This window comes from Telopea speciosissima, chromosome 5, assembly GCF_018873765.1.
Source record: "Telopea speciosissima isolate NSW1024214 ecotype Mountain lineage chromosome 5, Tspe_v1, whole genome shotgun sequence".
Taxonomy (NCBI): Eukaryota; Viridiplantae; Streptophyta; class Magnoliopsida; order Proteales; family Proteaceae; genus Telopea; species Telopea speciosissima.
The window spans coordinates 55,233,767-55,256,719 of NC_057920.1; the positions used below are offsets into that span (position 1 = coordinate 55,233,767).

A 22,953-nucleotide genomic window follows, 5' to 3' on the forward strand; every position below is an offset into this window, starting at 1 on the left:
GGGAGGGGGGGTTGGCCTACCATGATTGTTTGGGCATCTCCATTTAGGAGCTTAAAAATATAGTTTGGCACTGTTTTTAAATAGGGATTTCTCTAGTCAGAGTTCTATATGGTTGTAATTTCTTTCTGTCTCACTCTTGTCATAAAATACAATCTAATCCTTCCTCCCAAAAAAATTAGAAAGTTTGGCACAGGATTTCTATCAAGTTGCCATTTGACATGTCATTTTAAGTCACTTTTGGAAGCATTAGTAGCATGTATAAATTGGATTATCTTCTAACATAAATCAAGAATGTCTCCCACTCCAGTGATCATTTTAGTCCAGCTTCATCCAGGTGTGTGTTGTTAGATTGTGTTAGATTCTACTGACTAATTGATGTGCAGTAATCTTCCATCTCATCTTTATATGTTGTTCAAAGAAGTTCATTATCAGTGAGATTTGTTTGTGTGTGTGTGTGGGGGGAATTTAGCTCGGCTCAAGGGAGGCATGTGCCCAGGGTACTGCCAGGGGCCATCCAGCGGTTGAGCTGTGCCACACACATCTCGGAGCATGCCTAGGGATTCGGGGTTAGGAAAATTTAATTGAATTTAATTTAAAAAGAAAATGAATTTTGATATTTTTATTCCCCCTACTTGAAACTCTATCTTGCAATGATAACTATCCCACTACTGAAGTGAGAAGGGATTCGGGGTTAGGAAAACTCGGACTGAAGGATAAAAGAGAGCAGGAGCACTATACCCCATCTACAAATAACTAAATCCCAACCTTCTTTTGCGAAGAGTGGGAAGCCGTGGGTATTGAAACTTTACAAGTTATCATTAATCATGCAACCTATTAATAGTTTGTGAAAGAAGCATACAATGCCGGAATGCAGATTCCAGCGTGCAACCTCTCGTGGTCAAAATAAGAGAGGAAGTGTCATTGTGGGTCCTACTGTTTATTATGTGAGAAGGGTATAAATGAATCTACATATAAGATAAGGGTGATGTATGTTACATTTTCCTTAGTTTATAATAACTATTAGGAGAGGGTTTTCTAAGCAAATGACATAGACGAGCTCATTGATAAGACGTACAAAATGGTATTGTACATGGGAGGTAGCAAGATCATTATACGCGTGATATTCATGTACGTAAAAGCCAAATTTTGTCGCAAATTTGATATATATTAAAAGCAATCATAGAGTTTCCTAATTGCTTTTCCACAATGTGGCAATTGGGTTTGATATTAAAAATAGGGCTTAGGTAATGGACTTTCTAAATGACACTTCTATAGGTTTATTTGGAATTTGACACTTTTTAATTTTCTTTTTTCTTATTCTCAAAAGTTCTTTAAGTTAGGGTTATAAAAGAATTTTCAAAAATAATTTGAAAGTAATTTATTATTATGTCATTATCAAAATTATCATTGTTAAGTATATTTTTCGGTGCACTCATTTGAAATGACAGTATTTATCCTAATTGAAAAAAAAAGTATTATACTAAAAAAAAACAAAATATTAAAATTACAAATTAATTGACACCTTAAAAATATCAATAAGAAAATCTCATAGATAAACTCACATAACATGTGAAGGATGCCATTCACAAGTCAATGCCAACATATCAAATCGGATCATTTGGCATTGGGGAACCTGAAAATAAGGGAAAGAAAAATAAAAATTAATTTTTTTAATTTATTGAGGATTTACTTGTAAAGCTCATGAGGCCTACATCATTTACGAGGTCAGCAATTTTGTACAAGTTTTGAGGAATGCAGTTCTAGATTACCCTCCATTTATTTGGTTAGTTCAAGTTGCGACATGAAATAAAGCTTTTGAACATGGATGACCAAGTCAATAATATCTTGAAAATTCAGAAAGCTGACACGAGGAGAAGTCCATATTATGAAATTTTTAGTGTATGAGATATGTTGTAGCTTACCCCATGGTCAGCCTTACAATAAGCTTATGTTATTTTCCCACTAATCATACATACATGGCCAGCCTTTCTATTCAATAAACGACATTAATTATAAAAGGTTTGGATAGAAAGATTGTCTTTGGTTTGCATTCTAGGTTGATTTTGCATTCTAGGATAATAAAAACAATTATTTTTATCATTTGAGAATATAAAATCGACCTAAAAAGCATTCCAAAAATGTATACCAAACGCTACTAAAGAATCAAAAACCAAGAAATGAAATATGACCAGCCTTACATTGACTTGTCGTGTTAGACTACCAAATTCAACAGGTAACTAATCTAGAGGATTGTCATCCATGGTTCTATTTTTTTTATTTATAGTAAGTTTGAGTTCATTCAGAACTAAATTCATGACCAAATAAATGTTTGGAAAGTGGTTTAAAAGTCAATAATGTTTTAAAGAGGAGGTTGAAAGCTCCTCAACACATGGCTAGCTTTACATTGAGTTGGGTTTAAGAACACCCAATTTGACATATAACTAATCTTTAGGATCAATCACCCTTTGTTTATCTGGTATGTTTAAAATCCGTTAGAGTTAGGGACCTTTGTTTAGAATAATGGTAAAAGGTTTGGATTGCCGGGACTTATGCACGGGGTTCTAGTCTTAAATGCTAGCAGTCTAGTACAAGAGGGAAAATCCAATGCTTTGGAAATTGTTTAACAAAAGTCAATAATATCTTGAAGAAAATTAAGATCTCTTTCCAGGAGTGTGGTCTACACCAGCACTCCCATGAGTCTATGTCTCTCCTCTTCGTATGAAAAGATACCTCAGCCTCTTGTTTTGAGGAGGAGAGAGATATAAATATATGGGAGTGTTGGCGTAGGTCACACTCCCAGATAGACAACTACTCTCCTATTTTTGGGAAACACACTAACAATAGTATCATGGAAACAAATCCTAAGATGTCTATGTTAATAAGAGGTACAAGTAACAACACAATAGTTCGTGCTCACTCCCATAACCTTAGGGCATTAGGGTTTTAGGGCACGCTATCCGAATCAGTATTGGTGGTAGTATTGATTGCCGCCAAATACTGATAAAAATCAGTAGATGATTCTGAAATCCATGAGATGCATCCAACTAGCCAACTAGGATGGCAAGAAGGTTGGGTCCAACCCATGGTTTCAAGAATCGGGAATTGGATCGGTGAATAGCTCGATTCATATTGGAATCAACTGACATAGATCCCAATTTCGACATATCCTAATTGTTAATGCTTGAATTGGAACCGGATTGGCCCTATTCTTAGTCATTTCTTCATATTCAACCTGAATCGGACCGATTCTTAAGCCAAATCACGAATTCAAAGCTAATCCAATTTTCACATCCAAATAGCTTAGAATCAGCTGGATCTGACCAATTCCAAGCGGATATGGATTAGAATCTGCTTTGATGGATTTAGACACCGATTCCATTTTTTTTAAAACCCTGATCAAATCCAAGAATTTAGCTCATCTCCAGGGAGACGTGCGCCCAGGATGCTGCCAGGGGGCATCCAGTGGTTGAGCTATGCCGCCTACAACCCAACCGTTGGCAACGCCCTGTGTGTTCCCTACTCCCTGGAAACGATTCTGATCCCAAATCCAATATCCAAATTGCTCCACCCACCATGAGACAAGTTTCATATGAACTAGGGGTGTAAATGAATAGCCAAAATCTGTTTCCGTATCCGTGTCTGTATCCGTTTAGCATTATCCGAATCCGTCCGGAAACTAAACGGATGCGGATACGGATAGGCTATAGCTATTCGAAAAGCTATATTTACATGTAAACGGATAAAATATCCAATCCGTATCCGTTTAGCACTATCCAAATCCGTTGATTAACTAATTGAATGCGGATGCGGATATAGCGCTATCCAAGGCGAATCCGATCAGTTTTGCAGCCCTAATATGAACAACACAAATAGTTTTTTCCGAGGGAAAATTGCCTAGATCTACTAGATAATAAAAAGATTTACAAAATTGGTAGATGTAAATTATGTTTTTCAGTCACAAGTTACAACGTTGAAAAGATTTACCAAATTTCCTTATAAGGAGAAAAACTAAATGAATATCTTAAACTACCCCTAGCATCCTTCTCTTTCAATTTTTTCCTTTATTTAATCTTATACTTTTTAGTTTTTTATTGACCCTACCCTTTGTTCTTTTTCTCCTTCCTCCGGTGAACATTTCTGTAACCACTCCCTCCTTCCTCCCCTACAACTCCGCACCACCACTGCCATCCACCTCCTCCCTCTCTCCTGTTCTTGACCCTTCTCTTCCTCGCAACCCCACCCCGCCCTGTCCTATGAAACCATTTCTTGCTTTTTGTGGAGATATGCTTCTCCTTCCTTACTGATGAGGGTACAAGTCTGTCTAAGATAATAGGCTGTAAATACTGCATATTGACCTACATGTTTTTTCGGAAAAAAAAACTACATTTTTAACCTAACCTTCTTTAGTTCTTCCCAACATGTGCCCCTCACAATGCCCTATGGAAAAACAATAGAATAAATTGATCAATGCTGAATTACCCTACCTGGAAAAAAAAAAAAAAAAAAAGATAAATAGAAACTTTGGAGAAGTAATAAAGTCCTTCTTAAAAGTTCATAAGGAGAGGGTTTTGGATATTTCCAAGCAAATTGGGAAAATTCAGAACAGATTGGGGATTGGATGCGAAATCGACAGGAAACGTCTAGATTAGAAGAATAATTTCAATGAATCTAAGCATGCGTTGATGGATGATGGCGAAGGGTTCACTCAGGCGAGGCAGAACATAAGAACATTACGATTTTGAGTGCGAGAGAGGGATGAAGGGGTGGATGGAAGTGGCCGTGGCGGTGGTAGAGGTAGTGCGGGCCGATTTGCAGGGAGGAGGGTGGGGTGGGGGTTGAAGGGGACGGCGGAGGGAGAAGGGGGGGTGGGACTAGTGGCGGAGGAGAAAGAAGGAGAAGAAGAAATAAAAAATAAAAAATAAAAAATAGAAAAATTAAATGAAAATTCGAAGGGAAGAAAGAAACATGCTAGGGGTATTTTAGGTTATTCCTCAAGCTTCTTTTACTCGTATGGGGATTTGGAAAATCTTTTCAACATTACTATTTATGATTGTAAAACATAATTAACATCTACCGTTTTTGCAAATCTTTTTTATATTTAATAGATCTAGGCAATTTTCCCTTTTTGTCCGATCATTTATTAGAGAATTTAAAAAAAAAAAAAATCACTCTTACTAGGCTCAATCAAGTACATTCGATCCCACCAAATCATTTCTCTGTGTGTTCCCGAAAATGTTGTTCAACCTCTTTCTGAGAAAGAGCAGAAGAGTTTCTCACAACCCATGCCAAATAGGCCCTTGCTTGCCGTCTTCACCATTTCTAAACAGAGGGTGCATTTGTCAATCGAATTCGTCGTCAATCTGTGGCGAATCTGTTCGTAAAATGTGCAGTAAACTCAGTGGCGTCGCTGTCGCGTTTGCTCAAACAAGCGGTTTCGAATTCTGATGTCGAGTTTGTTCCGTTTTCTGGTTTCAATCTCATCAAAACCCATTTTTCCCTCGCAGATTAACAAACGCTCTATCTCAGTATTGGGTCCGTCCACCAACAACTACAATTCATGTTTAGTTTAAAATTGTCTTTCCTGTAGTAATATTTTTTTTCTTCTTCATCTGTTTGTAATCTCCTTTCCTCAGCCATGGAGAATCCATCATCTTCTCTATTAATTTTATGCGGAAAATCACCTGTGGAGATTGAAGTCGCTCATTCTTTGAAGAACAATAAGAATTTGAAGCTTCCCGATAACACGGACCTTCTGCTTCATCTGCAATCGGAGATGGAAGAACAAACTGAAGAAGAGTCGTTTCGGATAAAATACTACATGAGTTCCCTTTCTACTGATTGTTTCGGTAAATTTCTTATTTGGTCTCCGCGGTTGACTTCGACGCACGATATCGTTTCTCAGTAAGTTTTTTTTTTGGTTTTATTTATCTTTCTCTTTGTTTAATTTTTTCAAATACTTTGTGGGATTGGATTCTTAATTAATTTTAGTGATGGGCAGCAATTTCAGTGAGCTTCCTGTCGGTACTGTCTGTGTTGCTGATGTTCAGTTCAAAGGGAGAGGTTTGAACTCTGATGTTTCGATATGATATCGTATTGTTTCTCCCGAATTTTTATAATTTGCATTAGTTGTAATTGCAATTATGTGCATGGCTTTTCAGGTCGTTCGAAGAATGTGTGGGAGTCTCCAAAGGGTTGTCTTATGTTTTCGTTTACCTTACAGATGGAAGATGGGCGTGTTGTGCCTCTTTTACAATATGTGGTGACTCTTGCAATGACGGAGGCACTGAATGCCATTTGTGATGCAAATGTACGTGGTTCTATTTGATTATATTGGGTTTTGATTAATGAATAAGGAAGTGAATTTAAGAATTTATGTTGATTTTGTGATATGTTTTTTTGAAATTCTCTAACCCCCCCCCCCTCACTTGACATGGCAAGTACCTATTGTAAGAACCGTTGGTTAGGATCAAGTTATTTATCATTTTGCATCTAATACTGTATGCATATAGATGTATAGGACTATGACAATATAAGTCCAACTTAAATTCAGATAGGAAATCAATATCTATACTTTTACTTATAGTTTAAAATCTCGTCTCGGAGGGCCATTTTGGCTTGACTGAAATTACCGAGATACCGAGTTTTTGGCGAGATACTGAGATTTCGGTGAGATTTCGCTGAAATCTTGTCCTTTTTTGCGCGAAGTTTTGGTGGGTTTTAGGCCAAATTAAGGCCTGATACTGTAAGGTGAGTCCAAGCTTATGATTGGATTACTTCAATCTCAGTTAGGTAGTCCTTGGAGAAAATCAGAAAGGCTGGAGCACTGTGCTCCAATTGTCACTTTTTCTTCTAGTTGGAGATTGAGATCTGCTAATTCATTAGGAGATGAGTTAGCTAAATCTGGTGTTGACAAGTATGTGTTGCACTTGGATGCTTTCCCTCCTGCTGAGTTTTCCTACCATTTGTGATTGGTGTGGAATCCTTGGTCACACAACGGTGAAATAGGAATTCCAGCAATGTCCAGAATCACAGGGCATAATTGTACCTGAATTAGAGATCTGAGATATCTCACAAACCAACAATCTGATGGGTGTACTCCTGGTTAAAGGACACTTAGATGGTAGGGATTACAGCCTCAAAAGATCTCCCCAATCCAATGGTAAGATCTGATTTTATGATCAGTCCCAGAATTAGAAAGTAGGCTAAATCAGAATTAGTAACTACAGAGACTAGCAGCAGAACCGAAAATAACAAGGTAGAAACAAGAATTGGCAACTATCAAAATAGGAACTTCACAATATAGTAACTACTCAGATTTAGCGGTTACTAACAAGTGGCAAAATAGAAAGTAACCAGATTTAGAAAGCAGTGCTGGACACAATTAGAAACTGATAAAAATAGTAACCAGCAGTAGAACTCAGCAGAACTAGTAGCCGCAGGTTAAGACAAGATGCATAGACAGGTTAGCAAGTAATTGCTATAATCAATTGCCTGATTCTGGAACTGAAATAGAGTAGAAGAGTTAGCAACCAGATATCAGAATATGCAACTGATAGAAGACAAAACTGAGTAATAATTATTTGAATAGTTGAAGCCTCTAAGGTTCCAGGCCGTGATATATTGTATTCTGATCATGGCCATGGACGTATTGAGGGTTTTTCGGATGCCGATTGGGCTGGGTCTCCCATTAATAGAAGAATGGAAGAGCAAGAAACAGACTGTTGTGGCTAGATCTAGTGCAGAGGCAGACTATCGGGCTATGACACATGTCACATGTGAGTTGATATGGGTGAAGCAGTTGTTGACTAAACTTGGGTTTGCACTTTGCAGATGTATCTCCTATGCAGTTGTAGTGTGATAACCAAGCTGCTGTCTACATTGTGTCAAACCCAGTGTTCCATGAAAGAACGAAGCACATTGAAGTCGATTGCCACTTTGTTCGAGGGAAGCTGCAACAAGGACTTATTTCTCTACAACATGTTTGCATAGGGGAACAATTTGCAGATGTGTTTACGAAATCTCTAGGAGGAGTGTTAGGACATAGAGGATATAGGGATTAGCGCCAGGCTATTTAGCACTAATCCCGATATGCCTTGGGTGCTATTATGTTATTTCTTTTATTTTCTGTTTTCCTGTTTTGCCCTTTAACCTATTATTATATTTTGAATGGAAGTGGGGAGTTAGACCTGACGGTTGTGACTCCCCAGAGTTGCTTCAATATCGCTCTCCTTTTGCTCTCTTCTTCTTCTTCTCCTTTTATTATTTACAGGAATATATGTGCTAGAGCAGAGTATTATTAAGATAAAATAGGCAGGAACAAGAGAGAAACATTAAAACGGGGATTACGGCAGTAATAGGACAGAAAAGGGAAATTTTTAATGTCTCAGGTTATGCTGATCAGAAGGGCTGTGAGTAGGGTCGAGCAGGCTTCTAAGGTCTCTGGGTTGGTGCAATGGATAATGTTATGTGCTTAATGAAAACTGGCAAGAGTAGCTGAACCAGGGTTCCAAAATACAGTGACCCCCGAAGTGCTACGGACGGGACGAAATCCGGCAGCCAATTGTTGGCTCTGAATAACCAGCCCAGCAATATTTCGCGAAACTGCGAAATTTCAGTCTGAGTAAGGATTTCGAGGTCCAAATGGCCAAACTAGGTTCTGAAACCATAGTTGTCATGGTGTCTAGGCAAACCAAGGCACTCAACGGGGTAAAAAACTAAGACGACACCATTAAGGCACCTAGGCAATCAAGGTGCCCATCCAGAAAAATCCGCCTGAACGCCTATAACTTGACAACTATGCCTGAAACTTCTAGGAAACCCTATTTTAGGCCCTTTAAACATAGTGGAACCCTTAGATTAAAAAAAAAAAAAAAAACCAAAATGGTAGTTTGACTTTGTACCCTAGGTTGGTAGTATACAATGTGTGCTGCTGTATTTGACACAAAATTTAGTATTAGAATAGACATTATTCGATTACAACAACCAAAATATGCATTAGGAATGAATAGACAAAATTATAAACCATACAACCTGTTCCACACTTGTATGGGAGTGATTTGGGTAAAAATCACAAAAAACCAGGTTTGCACAACCCTTAGAGTCAAAACCAGTGAAGTGAATGAAATGGGTTGAAATTTCAACCCATTTTGTTTGAAACTGTACATTTTATACTAAAGAAATGTATTATTTCAGTTGAAATGATACATTTTGCCGAAACAGCAAAATTTCAACCGAAAAACAGCATTTTTTTCATATCTCATAATGTTTCGTTTCGACAAATGATATCTGTCAAAACCAAAATATTTTGCAAAATTTCACGAAATTTTGGCGAGACCTTGAACTATGAGCTGAACAGTGAAAAAATAGGTCCGGAACTGGGGTTTTATGGACAGATCTGGGAGTGAATGATACCAGGGAATAATAGATCGAGTATGGGAACAAGCAGAATAGGGAATTGAAGGTTATGGACAAAACAAACAAACTAGAAATAGTACTGAAAAGTAGCATCTACAGGAAGAAAATAAGGATTAGAACTGGTATATTAACTATCAGTAGAAGTTAGATGAAGATGTCTAAGGTAGTGGAGAACCCAAAAACAAGTAATCCACCTGCTAAACCCCAGGGAATCCACCCAAATCGATCAGTGATTCCACTCTTATAAAAACCAGCAGCAGCCATTGTATCCAATTGTCAAAACATGTACAGAAGCTCCTTATATATATATATATGTATATCCTAGAGCCTGTACAATAAATCAAAACTAGAAACTAAGCTGCTGCAGAACACGAAAAGTAAAATCTTGTAGAAGAGCTGCAGGAAGCTACTGGAAGGCCCACTCAATTAGGACTTTTATGCCCTTTTCTCTTGGCTGTGGCATCAGAATTATAATGCATTCCTAGAGTTTGGGTTTCCAGTAACTTTTCTATTTTGTTCTTAGGAGGTAATCAACATGTGCTTGGGAATTGGGTTTCTAGTAACTTTTCTATTTTGTTCTTAGGAGGTAATCAACATGTGCTTGGGGATTAGTATTTTAAGGAGTTCCTTTTTTTTTATTTCTTCAAAGTGTTATAGCCTATGTAGGGAAGAGGGCTGACCAAGCTATGGTGTTGAATTAAAGCTGAAATGATGCTCTACTGCTATTGTGGTTTGTGCCCTTGAGTTACAGTGATTGCAGCAGCTTGCACTAGACCCCAAGATGTTGTAGCTTATCTAGATATCTCTCTCTCCTCTTCCTCTTTTGTCTCTTCTACTTTCTATTTAGCACTTGAACATGCTACTTGTGGGACAATTTGTTTCTGTCCTACATTGCTGCATGTCTGAATAATCCAATGCGTAAAATAGCCTGCTAATGTTAAGGGATATGAGAGCTTCTTTTGATGCAGCTCCAAGAAGGAAGAAGAAGAAGAAGAAACCCTGAACTTAGGGTTTGAATAGGGGGCCGTAGGTTAGGATTTATATTTTTCCCATACTTAGTTATTTTTCTGTTTTTTAGATTGAACCGGTTTAGAATTGATTGCATCCAATTGGTTCAATGGGTCTAATGGGTTTAATTTAAGTGAAGAGCTCCTATTGGTTAATAGGTTCTTATATCCTATTGGCTAATATGGAATCTTCTTTTAAATTAGTTGTTTTAAGTTAAAGTCTTTTAATTTAAGTTAATAAGGGTAGTGACAACATTTTACTGTTTTAAAGTAAGTAAATTAGAGTAGAACTCTTCCTTCCACGATTTTAGAAGGAAGAGACCTTAATTTGTATTAGGATTTGGCTTAGGCCTTTATTATAAATATATTGGATCGTGGGAGGCTCCCCCACATATTGATATTTGAATTAAAACACTGTTTTCTGCTGCTGGCCGATTGTTGCTGCTGCTCCTTGCTCTTCAAGAGTGTTTGCATCCTTGTGGGTACATCAAGGTGGAAGGGTGGGTGGAATCCTGCGACTCCTTACGCCATGACGGCTGGGAGGGTCTCTCATTCGAAGGTGGTTTCATCATTCTTCAATCAAGCTGTAAGTTTGAACCTTAATTTCTGTTTTTCATTCATCCTCCCTCCCCATCATGCCCCTTTTGTTTTATTTGAAGCCTATCGGGTTTCCTTAAACCCTAGATCATCTAGGTTATCTTGAACACTCATCCCTCATCTGAATTCAATCAGATTCAGGCCACAGCCCCCTCACACCCCTGCCTACACTCGATCCCAGCTGCTGCCCCTTCCCATCACTCTAAACCCTAATTCCCCATTAATCACCATAAACCTAAGAAACCCTAATTTCTGTTTAGGCATATTCAGCCATCAGAAATTCCCCATATTGCAGCCGAACCTTCCCCCTTATCCCTCTAACACTCGACCTCAACCCTAGCCCCTGAATCCTACTTTAGACCCTAGTTTTGGCTATTTTCCTTAATATTAAAACCTGAAACCCTAACCCTAATTTCTGCAGGAATTTGAAACCTATCCAATTTCAGATATTTTTATATCATAATGACCCCCTAAACCTGCAGATTAAAACCATATAAACCCCATTCCCAAATTCCCATCCTAAACTCTAATTTTGCCCTAAAACAGCCCCTAATCAGCCCCAAACAGCAGGCTTAACCAGAGGTTGATTCTACTTGGCTCCTAGTGGGAATATCTCCTATTCTAGGACTACATTAACTTGGTATCAGAGCCATGGATGAACATGGCAACCCGGTGTTGCCACAACCACCCGACCCTATGGCAGCAATGTTAGAGATGTTTCAGAAATTTACTGCTGACCAGAAGACCTTGTTTGAAGACTTTAGAGCTGAACAGAGAGCTATGGCTGAAAGGATGCAAGTAATTGAACATAGACAGCCTACACTTAATGGGGACAGTAATGTACCCATAGAAGAAGACAGGTACCAACTCCATTCAGTGGTACAGAGGCTGCATGACAGAGATGGGAGCCCCAGAGATGACTACAAGGGTTATAGAGATGGACACATAGGTCACAGGGATAGATTCAGAGCTGACCGAGATGACAGGGATGATAGAGATCATTACAGAGATCGTCGGGACAGACCTAGATATGCCCGTGAACCTTCTCGGGAACACAGAGATCACCACCGAGGCTACAGAGACAGAGATAGAGAAGACCGGGACAGAGACAGAGGTCGGCAGCCTACTTTTGAAGAGTATATGAGGTCCTACTTCACTAGAGACCAGGGTACTAATCGACGACATACAGGCAACCAAAAGGTGAAGCTTGAGTTGAAAGAATTCGATGGTAACTCTGATCCCCAGGTGTTTTATGATTGGCTTGCTGCAATAGAAGACTATTTCGACTGGTATGATCTATCTGAAGAAGGAAAAATAAAGTTATTTCGTGCTAAGCTTGTCGGACCTGCACTTGAGTGGTGGAGAACTGCTGAAAGAGAGATGGACTTCAATGGTATTGCCGGACTTGGGAAGACATGAAATATGACCTGAGCAGGCAATACTTACCAAGGCACTTCACGTCTCAAATGCAGGATAAATTCAACTCCCTCCGCCAAGGAACCATGACTGTAACTGAGTACATGAGGCAATTTAATGCCCTTTCTTCCCGCACTGGCATTAGGGAGGAAGGCATCCAAATGCTTTCCAGGTTCAGATTGGGTCTATCAAGTGAGATCAACAGGACAATTGGAGTGGTTGACGTGGTAGATGTTCGCGATTGTTTTGAGAAGGCTTTGAAGGCAGAGGAGTTATTAGCTTCATGTAAACAGCCGGGTTCTACTTCCAAGCCGGCCTACATCAACAATAGCACCTCCAAACAAGGTTCCTCTACAAGCAACTCCGCTCGCCCTGCTGTTCCCCCACCTGTGGATGACAAGGGCAAGGGTCCTATGGGCCGAAATGACCCTTTCACTTGTTACTACTGTCAAGACAAAGGACACATTGTTAGGGACTGCCCACATAAGAAGAAGCCCATCAATGTGGCTGAAAAGGAAGAAGTTCAAGGAGAAGACGACGACCAAGGCGTAAATTGCATTCACCCACTCCCTCCTGATGATGAGTATGATGTGGCTAATTATCTTGATGATGATGAGTTACGAGGTGTTCATGTGGTATGTCAAAAGGCTGCTGTCCAGCCAGAACTGCAACCTTCTTCATCCTCGAAAGAGCTGCTGTCCGCATACAAGATTGCACCATCCGCTGAAGATGAACTCAAGCAACTCGATCTTGATTTGGAAGACCATTCTGTGATCTTCAGTCATTCATCGGGGATGAATGCTTTCAAGACGGGGAGAGTTGATGCAGCTCCAAGAAGGAAGAAGAAGAAGAAGAAACCCTTGAATAGGGAGCCGTAGGTTAGGATTTATATTTTTCCCATACTTAGTTATTTTTCTGTTTTTTAGATTGAACCGGTTTAGAATTGGTTGCATCCAATTGGTTCAATGGGTCTAATTTAAGTGAAGAGCTCCTATTGGTTAATAGGTTCTTATATCCTATTGGCTAATATGGAATCTTCTTTTAAATTAGTTGTTTTAAGTTAAAGTCTCTTAATTTAAGTTAATAAGGGTAGTTAGGACATTTTACTGTTTTAAAGTAAGTAAATTAGGGTAGAACTCTTCCTTCCACGATTTTAGAAGGAAGAGACCTTAATTTGTATTAGGATTTGGCTTAGGCCTTTATTATAAATATATTGGATCGTGGGAGGCTCCCCTACATATTGATATTTGAATTAAAACACTGTTTTCTGCTGCTGGCCGATTGTTGCTACTGCTCCTTGCTCTTCAAGAGTGTTTGCATCCTTGTGGGTACATCAAGGTGGAAGGGTGGGTGGAATCCTGCTACTCCTTATGCCGTGACGGCTGGGAGGGTCTCTCATTCGAAGGTGGTTTCATCATTCTTCAATCAAGCTGTAAGTTTGAACCTTAATTTCTGTTTTTCATTCATCCTCCCTCCCCATCATTCCCCTTTTGTTTTATTTGAAGCCTATCGGGTTTCCTTAAACCCTAGATCATCTAGGTTATCTTGAACACTCATCCCTCATCTGAATTCATTCAGATTCAGGCCACAGCCCCCTCACACCCCTGCCTACACTCGATCCCAGCTGCTGCCCCTTCCCATCACTCTAAACCCTAATTCCCCATTAATCACCATAAACCTAAGAAACCCTAATTTCTGTTTAGGCATATTCAGCCATCAGAAATTCCCCATATTGCAGCCGAACCTTCCCCCTAATCCCACTAACACTCGACCTCAACCCCAGCCCCTGAATCCTACTTTAAACCCTAGTTTTGGCTATTTTCCTTAATATTAAAACCCGAAACCCTAACCCTAATTTCTGCAGGAATTTGAAACCAATCCAATTTCAGATATATTTATATCATAATGACCCCCTAAACCTGCAGATTCAAACCATATAAACCCCATTCCCAAATTCCCATCCTAAACTCTAATTTTGCCCTAAAACAGTCCCTAATCAGCCCCAAACAGCAGGCTTAACCAGAGGTTGATTCTACTTGGCTCCTAGTGGGAATATCTCCTATTCTAGGACTACATTATCTTTCCTCCCAATCTCCCAAAAAGAAAAAGGAAAATTATGTGGTACTTGCTTGGTAAAGTCATGAGAGAGAATTTGGTTTTACATGGTGCAAAGGAGAAGGTCAAACTAGGGGCCCGCTTGATAACCTTTCTGCTGTTTCTGTGCTAAAAAACAGAAAAAACAGTTTTTTCCATTTCTGTGCTGAGAAACAGCTTTTGTAACGTTTGGTAAACCTGTTCTGGAAACGTTTCCAGAACACAATTGGAACACCAATGGTGTTTGATAAAATTTGTTTCCGGAAACAGGTTCTTATAGTGTTACCAATAATTACAGAATTGCCCTACTACTATTTAAATCAAAATCAGAGTTTTTTATATTACAATCAATATTTCTAAAATTTAATGATGCATTTGTCTTTAAGAATGTACTTCAGCTAATAAAAATTAATAACAACATTAAAAGTGGTTGGATTAGGGTTTGAGCTAGATGCATTTTGAAAACCTATTTGTAAGCAATTGGAACAGATGGTTAATCAAGAGGAAACTAGTGAATATCAATAACAAGAACTAATACCATTTCCTCCTTTTCTAGTGGATAACACATAATCTCTAAATTCTAATAATGTATACAGACACAGGGGTGATCCTTGGCTGCACCTACTACAAAAGCAATCAATTTGCTTTAAGACCTCAAAAAAAAGGGCTAGAGTTGTCATATTCTAAAATTACCTTAACTGATTGTGCTTTGAATGGTTGGATAAAAAGGGTCTTAGTGGATTTGAACCACTATCCCTTGGAACATGCTAATGTTCCAAGTGCTCTACCAACTTGAGCTAAAGACCCATCAAGTAGAGTTTGGAACTTACAAGAAACCCTGAAGCATTGACACAAACCTAAGCACTAGAGAATTTAAATGGGCCAGGGTTTGGGCTGATGTAAGCCCATTAGAGGCTCAACCACAGGCCCATCTGTAAAACCATGTCAAGGCTCACAAATTTGGACTGGAAAGCAGCAATTTTCCATGCATCTCATCCAGGAATTTATTTGTGCATTTTGCAACCATTTCAGGGAGATTCATTTACAGAAGTTAGCCATAGATTTACTAATAATAATGAGAGGAACCTCTGTTCCACCAAAGAGTCTACTTCAACCTTTGGAAGTCAGTATCTACTTGCACAGATAGATGCAGCAAGTAGATACTTGGAACTTGGATCTTGAATGAGCCTAATTTCTTTTTGTAACCAGATGTTCTTGGCACACATATACCAACATTAATAATAATATTTTTTAATGATATATGTCTGGGAGCTACCTTCCTCTTTTAGGTATAAATATGAGATTAGACCCAGAATCTGTAGCTTGGGTTTCACATTAGTTTTCAATTCTTTAATATAGGATCTATGCCCTACCTTCCTCTTTCAGATAAAAATATGAAAGATTCTGGGTCTCACATTAGGAAAGGGTTTTTGTCAATTCCATCCAAAAAGGGAAATAGAAGAGGGAAAAAAAATGACAGGAGGCTTTAACTTTTATGTTAACTAGGCTTTAATTCTTGCTGCAACCAGCAGAATGGTTAAGAGGGGCCTCTGGTCCCCTGAAGAAGATGAAAAGTTGGTTCATTATCAGGCTGCATGGTGTTGTAGGAAACAGGTTTTAAGGCACCTTAACTTGCTTGTAGTGCTTGGTGACCATTACACTTAATTTGATCACAACCATTTCAAGGTGTGTGTGAGTGCAATCTTGAAGTTATGATCTGCATTTGGGGTTTTGTAGGTGGGCCCACATTGCAAGCCACTTGCCTGGGAAAACAGACAATGAAATAAAGCACTAGTGGAACTCATGGGATTAAGAAGAAAATAAGGAAGCCATCAACAAATCCAGTAGCAGCCTTGGCAACCCTTGCAGTACCCATTACTTCCAAACATTTCACATTAACTTTACACAAATCAACACTTCAAACACCCCCCCCAACCCCCACAAAAAAAAAAAAAAAAAAAAAAAAAAAAAAGGAACACCAATGGGGTAAAAGGTACTACTGTATTTGGATCATCATTGTACAGCTCAAGTTTTTCCTGGAAAAATAAATCAATTATTAAGGAGACTTTCAAGTTGAAAAACTCTCTGAATCAACTAGTTACCAAAATAACCTTTTTTCCCCCTTTTCCAAATGGAACATACAATAAAAGAAGCTAATGTCTAATTTTTTTTTCCCTTTTTTTTGTGGGGGTGGGGGGGGGGGGAGAGGGGATGGGAAACCTACTAATACAGAAATAAGTATGAACAAGAATTTGATGAAGTTAAATTAGTTAAAACTTTTTTTTTATTGTGTGTGTGGTGGGTGGGTAAGTGCCATAAGGAACAACAGGCATCTCAAATGAGAGTTGCTTCTACAAAATCATAAGCATAAACAATTAAAAGAAGCTAAACTAACAGCAAGTAATCAGAACAAAATATCCATGTGTAGGACATGAACCAGATTATAAAAAAAGAGAATGAAATTAGAATGCAGTATACATGAATTACAAGCGACATCCATATCGGAGAGATCATGTTAGATATCCAGATGTTGCTTGAAATTTCAAACATGGAGCCTGGGTACAGATTATGCCATTAACATCCTATTCCATGGTCATATGATTTGACTGGTTTTTCCAGTCCAGATTGAGTTTTAAAACAATCGATTGTGGTGGGTTACTTATTTAAACATTTTACTACATGTATCAAAGTAAGTCAGAAAGATGCTTCTTTGTTATTTTTTATTCATTCCTGGTGTTCCATTACAACTAATGCCCCAACTCATTGATATTTGATCTCCACCATGGTTGAGAAGTCAAATTGAGAAACTTGGCTTGGCTCATAGAAAAATTCTATTGGAATTTTGGAAGTTCAAGTGGGCCAGGTTTGAGTGCTGATTGCTCATTTGGGTGGTTGAGCATTGCTTTGTTCCTGTATTTGGGAATCCAGTAAAAAAGCATGGAATAGTCTTCTTTCTAGCTGCTTCTGTCATCTAAGGCTCTAATGAGATATCTACCTTGATGAAAATTATGAAACCTAACCATATGTGTTACACTAACTTTGTTCAATCTATGGTTGTCAGGGGGTATAATAGCGACATCAAATCTGCAAAAGATTTCTTCAAGGCGTTGCTTTGGATGGTCTGCCCTGTTTTGTAAAATCTATGGTTGTCAGTGAGACAGAATCTGACCACCATCAGGAAAGACTAATTAGAAATACATCTAAGGTCACTTAAGAATCAGCATAACAAAGCATCGAAAATTAGGTTTAAAATTTGAAATCGAATATGGTGTATACCTGATTAGAGCGTGAGTTTCTTTGCTTGTCTTGCTGAAATGCAGCTGCAAAGGTTTAAGAATCACACACTTGGATCTCAGAGCATTGAGTGTTTCTGCAATAGTCGCTGAAGACGATGAGAAGCTTGAAGCTGTTTTCTCTGGTTTTCATTCAGCAGTCATTTTCACTTGAGAGCTCGTGAGGACGAGAGAGTGATAGAGAATGAAGGCCAATGTTAACATTGAAAATATCGGGCACAGTTTTGTCCAACTTGTGCCAAGAAACGTAAAAACATGTCGGACATGTTCCGTCAAATCTGTTCCATGACCCATAAATTTCAATTTATGTTTCTAAAAACACTAAAAAGGAAACAGGTTTATCAGTGGTTTTTAGGGTGTTTTTCCGTTTCAGAACAGAAAAACACCAAAAACAGTTTCTGGGAAGGTTATCAAGCAGGCTGTAGGTCTTTCCCAAATTTTCCGATCCAATGTGCATTTGGAAAGAAGATTTTGGACTGTGTGCTTTAGCTTTTTGAAACAATTGGGTTTTTTGTTAGTGAGATCTACAACTTTTTATAGGCTTAGCTGCTTTCACACTTTGTTGCATTTATTAGAAGGGGGAAGCTATTTCTGAAATTAGTTATCTTCTTGGTAACCTTTATATTTGAGAAATTAAAAACAATAAATTATTCCCAAGTATATTTAAATCTCCTGCTCAAGTGGTGAATATCCTGAAGCGAAGGGCAGCATCTTGGGCTGTTACTATTGATACATTTATGGTATATCTGTGATGCAGATCCAAGCACCCGCAAGAAGAAGAAGAATCCCTAAGATTAGGGCCTAGTGTTTGGAGCCTTAGTTTAGAATTTATTTCTGCATTCCATATTTAGTTTATTTTTTAAGTTATTTGTTAACATTGTTGTAATACCAGAAGTTAGAAAGTCAGGTTAGAGAAAGTAGAAGAGAAGAGGGAAGAAGAAGAAAGAGGAGGAGAAGAAGACAGCAAATCTCGTGGAAGAGGAGACCTGTGGGAGAACAGAATGTTCTCTCGCAGGTTACTTAATGTTTATTTATAAAATAATATGAATTGGACCAAACTGCCCTTACATATGCTGAAATACTAAAAACCCAGAAATAACATAAGGACACAAAGACCTATTTGCCCATATAACTATCGACTTCAACACTCCCCCTCAAGCTGGAGCATATATATCACCCATGCTCAGCTTGTTACAACAAGATCGAAAAGTAGGAGCAGATAAGGACTTTGTGAACACATCAGCAATCTGGTCAGATGAAGAGACGAAAGGTGTCTCAACCAGCTTCTTCAAAACGACACTGCAAACAAAGTGGCAATCCACTTCTATATGCTTAGTTGTCTCATGAAAGACGGGATTACTAGGAATATAGATGACTGCCTGGTTGTCACAAAACATCTTCATTGGGGTTGGAATAGAAAACCCCATCTCAAGAAGGAGAGACCTAACCCACATCAGCTCTGCAGTGGTATGGGCCATGGCTCTATACTCAGCTTCAGCACTGAATCTGGCAATCGTGGTCTGTTTCTTGCTCCGCCACGTAACCAGATTTCCCCCAACAAAAGTACAATATCCTGTAGTAGATCGATGGTCACTAGCAGAACCTGCCCAATCAGCATCAAAATAAGCAACCAACTCCATGTGTTTATTTGGACGATAAATCAGTCCCTTCCCAGGGGCTCCCTTCAAATACCGAAGAACACAAATAGCTGCATCCCAATGATACTTGCAAGGGGACTGCATGAACTGACTGAGAACCCCAACAGCATAGGAAATATCTGGCCTAGTGACTATCAAATAGAACAATTTCCCAATTAAGCTTCTGTAGGGATGAACATCTTTAAGACTCTCACCATCATCAGAACCAAACTTGTGATTAGGGTTCATAGGAGTATCCACTGGTTTTGCAGCAAGCATACCAGTTTCGGTCAAGAGATCTAGTACATATTTCCTTTGGGACAGGCTGATTCCCTTCTTGCTTTGGATAACCTCAATCCCAAGGAAGTAGTGAAGTTGGCCCGAATCTTTGGTCTGAAAATGTTGCTGTAAGTAACTTTTCACCTCCTGCCTCCTGGATCCCATTTTCATCATTTCTTGACACAATGTTGTCATCAACATAAATCACAAGAATCACTAATTTCTCTCCTTGGCGGCGAACAAACACAGAATGGTCAGAGAAGCATTGAGTAAAACCAAATTGTGTGACAACAGAACTAAACTTCTCAAACCATGCACGTGGAGATTGTTTCAGCCCATAAATGGCTTTGTGCAGCCTACACATACGACCACTATTCTCCCCCTTAGCAACATAGCCCAGAGGTTGCTCCATATAGACCTCTTCAAGTAGGTCACCATAAAGAAAGCATTCTTGATGTCTAATTGATACAACAGCCAAGCAAAATTCACAGCCAAAGAGATAATGATGCGAACAGAATTCAGCCTACCCACAGGAGAAAAAGTCTCTGTAAACAGCAGTGAAAAATAATGCTTGAATGATCTTAACTGATCACCAAGGCCCTTTATTTATATAGAATTGAAGTACAATTAATCAAAGTACAAATAGGAATGTTGCCTTAGTCCTAATCCTATTAGGAATTCCTAATACAACTAGGAATGCCAGAATAGGACTCAGCTGAGGGAAAAACAATAAAACAAAGGGAAAAATAAAAGAAGAGAATCATAATCTGACTAGTACTACTCCTAACTTGACTAGGACTAATCCTAATCAGCTAGGACTAGTAGGACTAATCCTAATCTAACTAGGACTACTTACCCTAATCGGGTAAGCAACCTATTTCAACACTCCCCCTCAAGTTGGAGCAAAGATGTCTATTATGCCCAACTTGACTAGATTGGGATGAAACAATTTTTCAGACAATCCCTTGGTGAAGATATCAGCAAGTTGATCCGCAGATGTCACAAAGGGAATACAAATCAGCCCATCTTCTAACTTCTCTTTGATGAAATGCCTATCCACCTCAACAAGCTTGGTACGATCATGCTGTACAGGATTGTGTGCTATGCTGATTGCAGCCTTGTTGTCGCAATACAACATCATAGGAAGACGAATAAGAACACCAAGATCTTGTAGCAAACGTTTAAGCCAGAGTAACTCACAAATACCTTGTGCCATAGCTCGAAACTCAGCTTCGACACTAGAACGAGCAACTACATTTTGCTTCTTGCTACGCCATGTGACAAGATTTCCACCTACAAAGGAGCAATACCCAGAAATAGACTTGCGATCTGCAGAACCAGCCCAATCAGCATCAGTGTATGCTTCTATCCGTAGATGACCAGACATAGATAGAAGAATTCTTTTTCCAGGAGCTGACTTCAAATAGTGCAAGATACGAAGAACAACCTCCATATGAGAAGAGTAGGGATCATGCATAAACTGGCTCACAGTACTCACGGCGACAGTAATGTCAGGACAAGTGTGTGAGAGATAAATCAGCTTCCCTAGAAGTCTTGGTACTGGCCTTTATCAACAGGCTCACCCTTTTTTTCCTTGATTCGAACAGTAGGGTCCATAGGAGTATCTGAAGGATGGCAGCCTAACAACCCGGTTTCAGCCAATAAGTCTAGGACATACTTCCTCTGGGAGAGAAAAATGCCTCTAGAAGATCTGGCCACTTCAATCCCAAGAAAGTATCGTACCTTTCCTAGATCTTTAATCTCAAATTCTTGTCCAAGGAAGGTCTTCAACCGTTTGATCTCATCACCATCATTGCCGGTAACCACTATATCATCAACGTAGACTATAAGAACAGTGAGTTTTTCACCAGCCCTCTTTATAAAGAGTGTGTGATCAGCATTACTCTGCTTATAGCCCACAGAAATCATGGCCTTGTGGAACCGGCCAAACCATGCTCGAGGTGACTGCTTCAGCCCATATAGTGCACGCTTCAGCCTACACACTTTTCCTTGGTTTCTGTCACAAGAGAACCCTGGTGGAATGTTCATATACACCTCCTCATCCAGTGCTCCGTTTAGGAAGGCATTTTTTACATTTAGCTGCTGCAAATCCCATCCAAGGTTGACTGCACAAGATAATAACACACGAACAGTATTTAACTTCGCAACGTGCAAAAGTTTCCTGGTAATCAATGCCGTATGTCCGAGTGAACCCCTTGGCCACGAGTCGTGCCTTATACCTATCCACAGTGTCATCCACCTTCTCGTTTCACCACAAACACCCATTTACATCCAACGGTTTTCTTCCCAGTGGAAGAACCACAAGCTCCATGTGTTATTTTTCTCCAAGGCCTCCATTTCTTCCATCATAGCTGTCTTCCACTTTCCATCTAATAGAGCTTCCTTCCAATTGCTAGGAATACGAACAAAAGAAAGAGAGGAAACAAAAGCACGAAAGGATGGGGAAAGGGAGTCATAAGAAACAACATGAGATATGGAATGCTAAGTGCAAGTCTTGACACCTTTGCGAAAAGCAATAGGTAATTCAGGATAAGGAACATTACCAGGTGGAGAGGCAGGTTCTGGATCCGGGTTCGGCAATTGGATGGGAACTGGAGCAACAATTGATTGAACCTGCTTATGTTTCCTTGCATAGGTCTTCACAGTACTGTCATCAATCCTCCTCTGAAATTCACTAATAGTCCTCTGGATAGGAGTCTGGACTGGGGTAGGTTGCTCCCCCGGAATAGAGATAGTCTCCCCCTGTATAGGAATCTCTCCCCCTGACTCAGGGGGGGTACTAGGGGCAGGCCGAGCTGGTTCAGACTCGTGGTAAACAGACTGAAGTGGAGGTGGAGAGTCAATAGTCAGCACATCTTCACTAACACTCTCCCCCTGAAGAAGTGGGGACATATAATATGAAACACTTTCATGAAAGACAACATCCATGCTGACAAAAGTCCGGCGAGATGGAGGGTAATAACATTTGTACCCCTTCTGTGTAGCAGAGTAACCCAAGAAAATGCAGCGGAGACTACAGGGGTCAAGTTTACCAAGGGACCTTGTATCCCTGGCATAACAAATGCAGCTAAATACCTTAGGTGGGACTATAAAGGAAGAAGAGCCAAGTAATAGCTCAATAGGGGTTTTGGAATGAAGAACCCGACTAGGCAGCCTATTAATTAAATAGGCTGCGAGTAGGGACAACATCCCCCA

General features: G+C 39.3%; 1 protein-coding gene across 3 annotated transcripts in view; it reads left to right on the plus strand.

Moving 5' to 3' along the window:
- Nucleotides 1-5,373: 5,373 nt before the first annotated feature.
- Nucleotides 5,374-22,953, plus strand: part of LOC122662409 (biotin--protein ligase 2-like) — a 48,150-nt gene continuing 30,570 nt past the window's right edge. The window contains exons 1-4 of one of the 3 annotated variants that reach the window (XR_006333018.1): nucleotides 5,374-5,532; nucleotides 5,634-5,901; nucleotides 5,999-6,060; nucleotides 6,159-6,307. Coding sequence is in view for 2 of the 3 variants with exons in the window: in XM_043858030.1 (XP_043713965.1) it covers nucleotides 5,445-5,532; nucleotides 5,634-5,901; nucleotides 5,999-6,060; nucleotides 6,159-6,307 (567 nt within the window). In the remaining variant the exon portion in view is untranslated. Of the gene's footprint in view, nucleotides 5,533-5,633; nucleotides 5,902-5,988; nucleotides 6,061-6,158; nucleotides 6,308-22,953 lie in introns of those variants that run through there. The other 2 variants (XM_043858030.1, XM_043858031.1) reach the window with 2 other exon arrangements.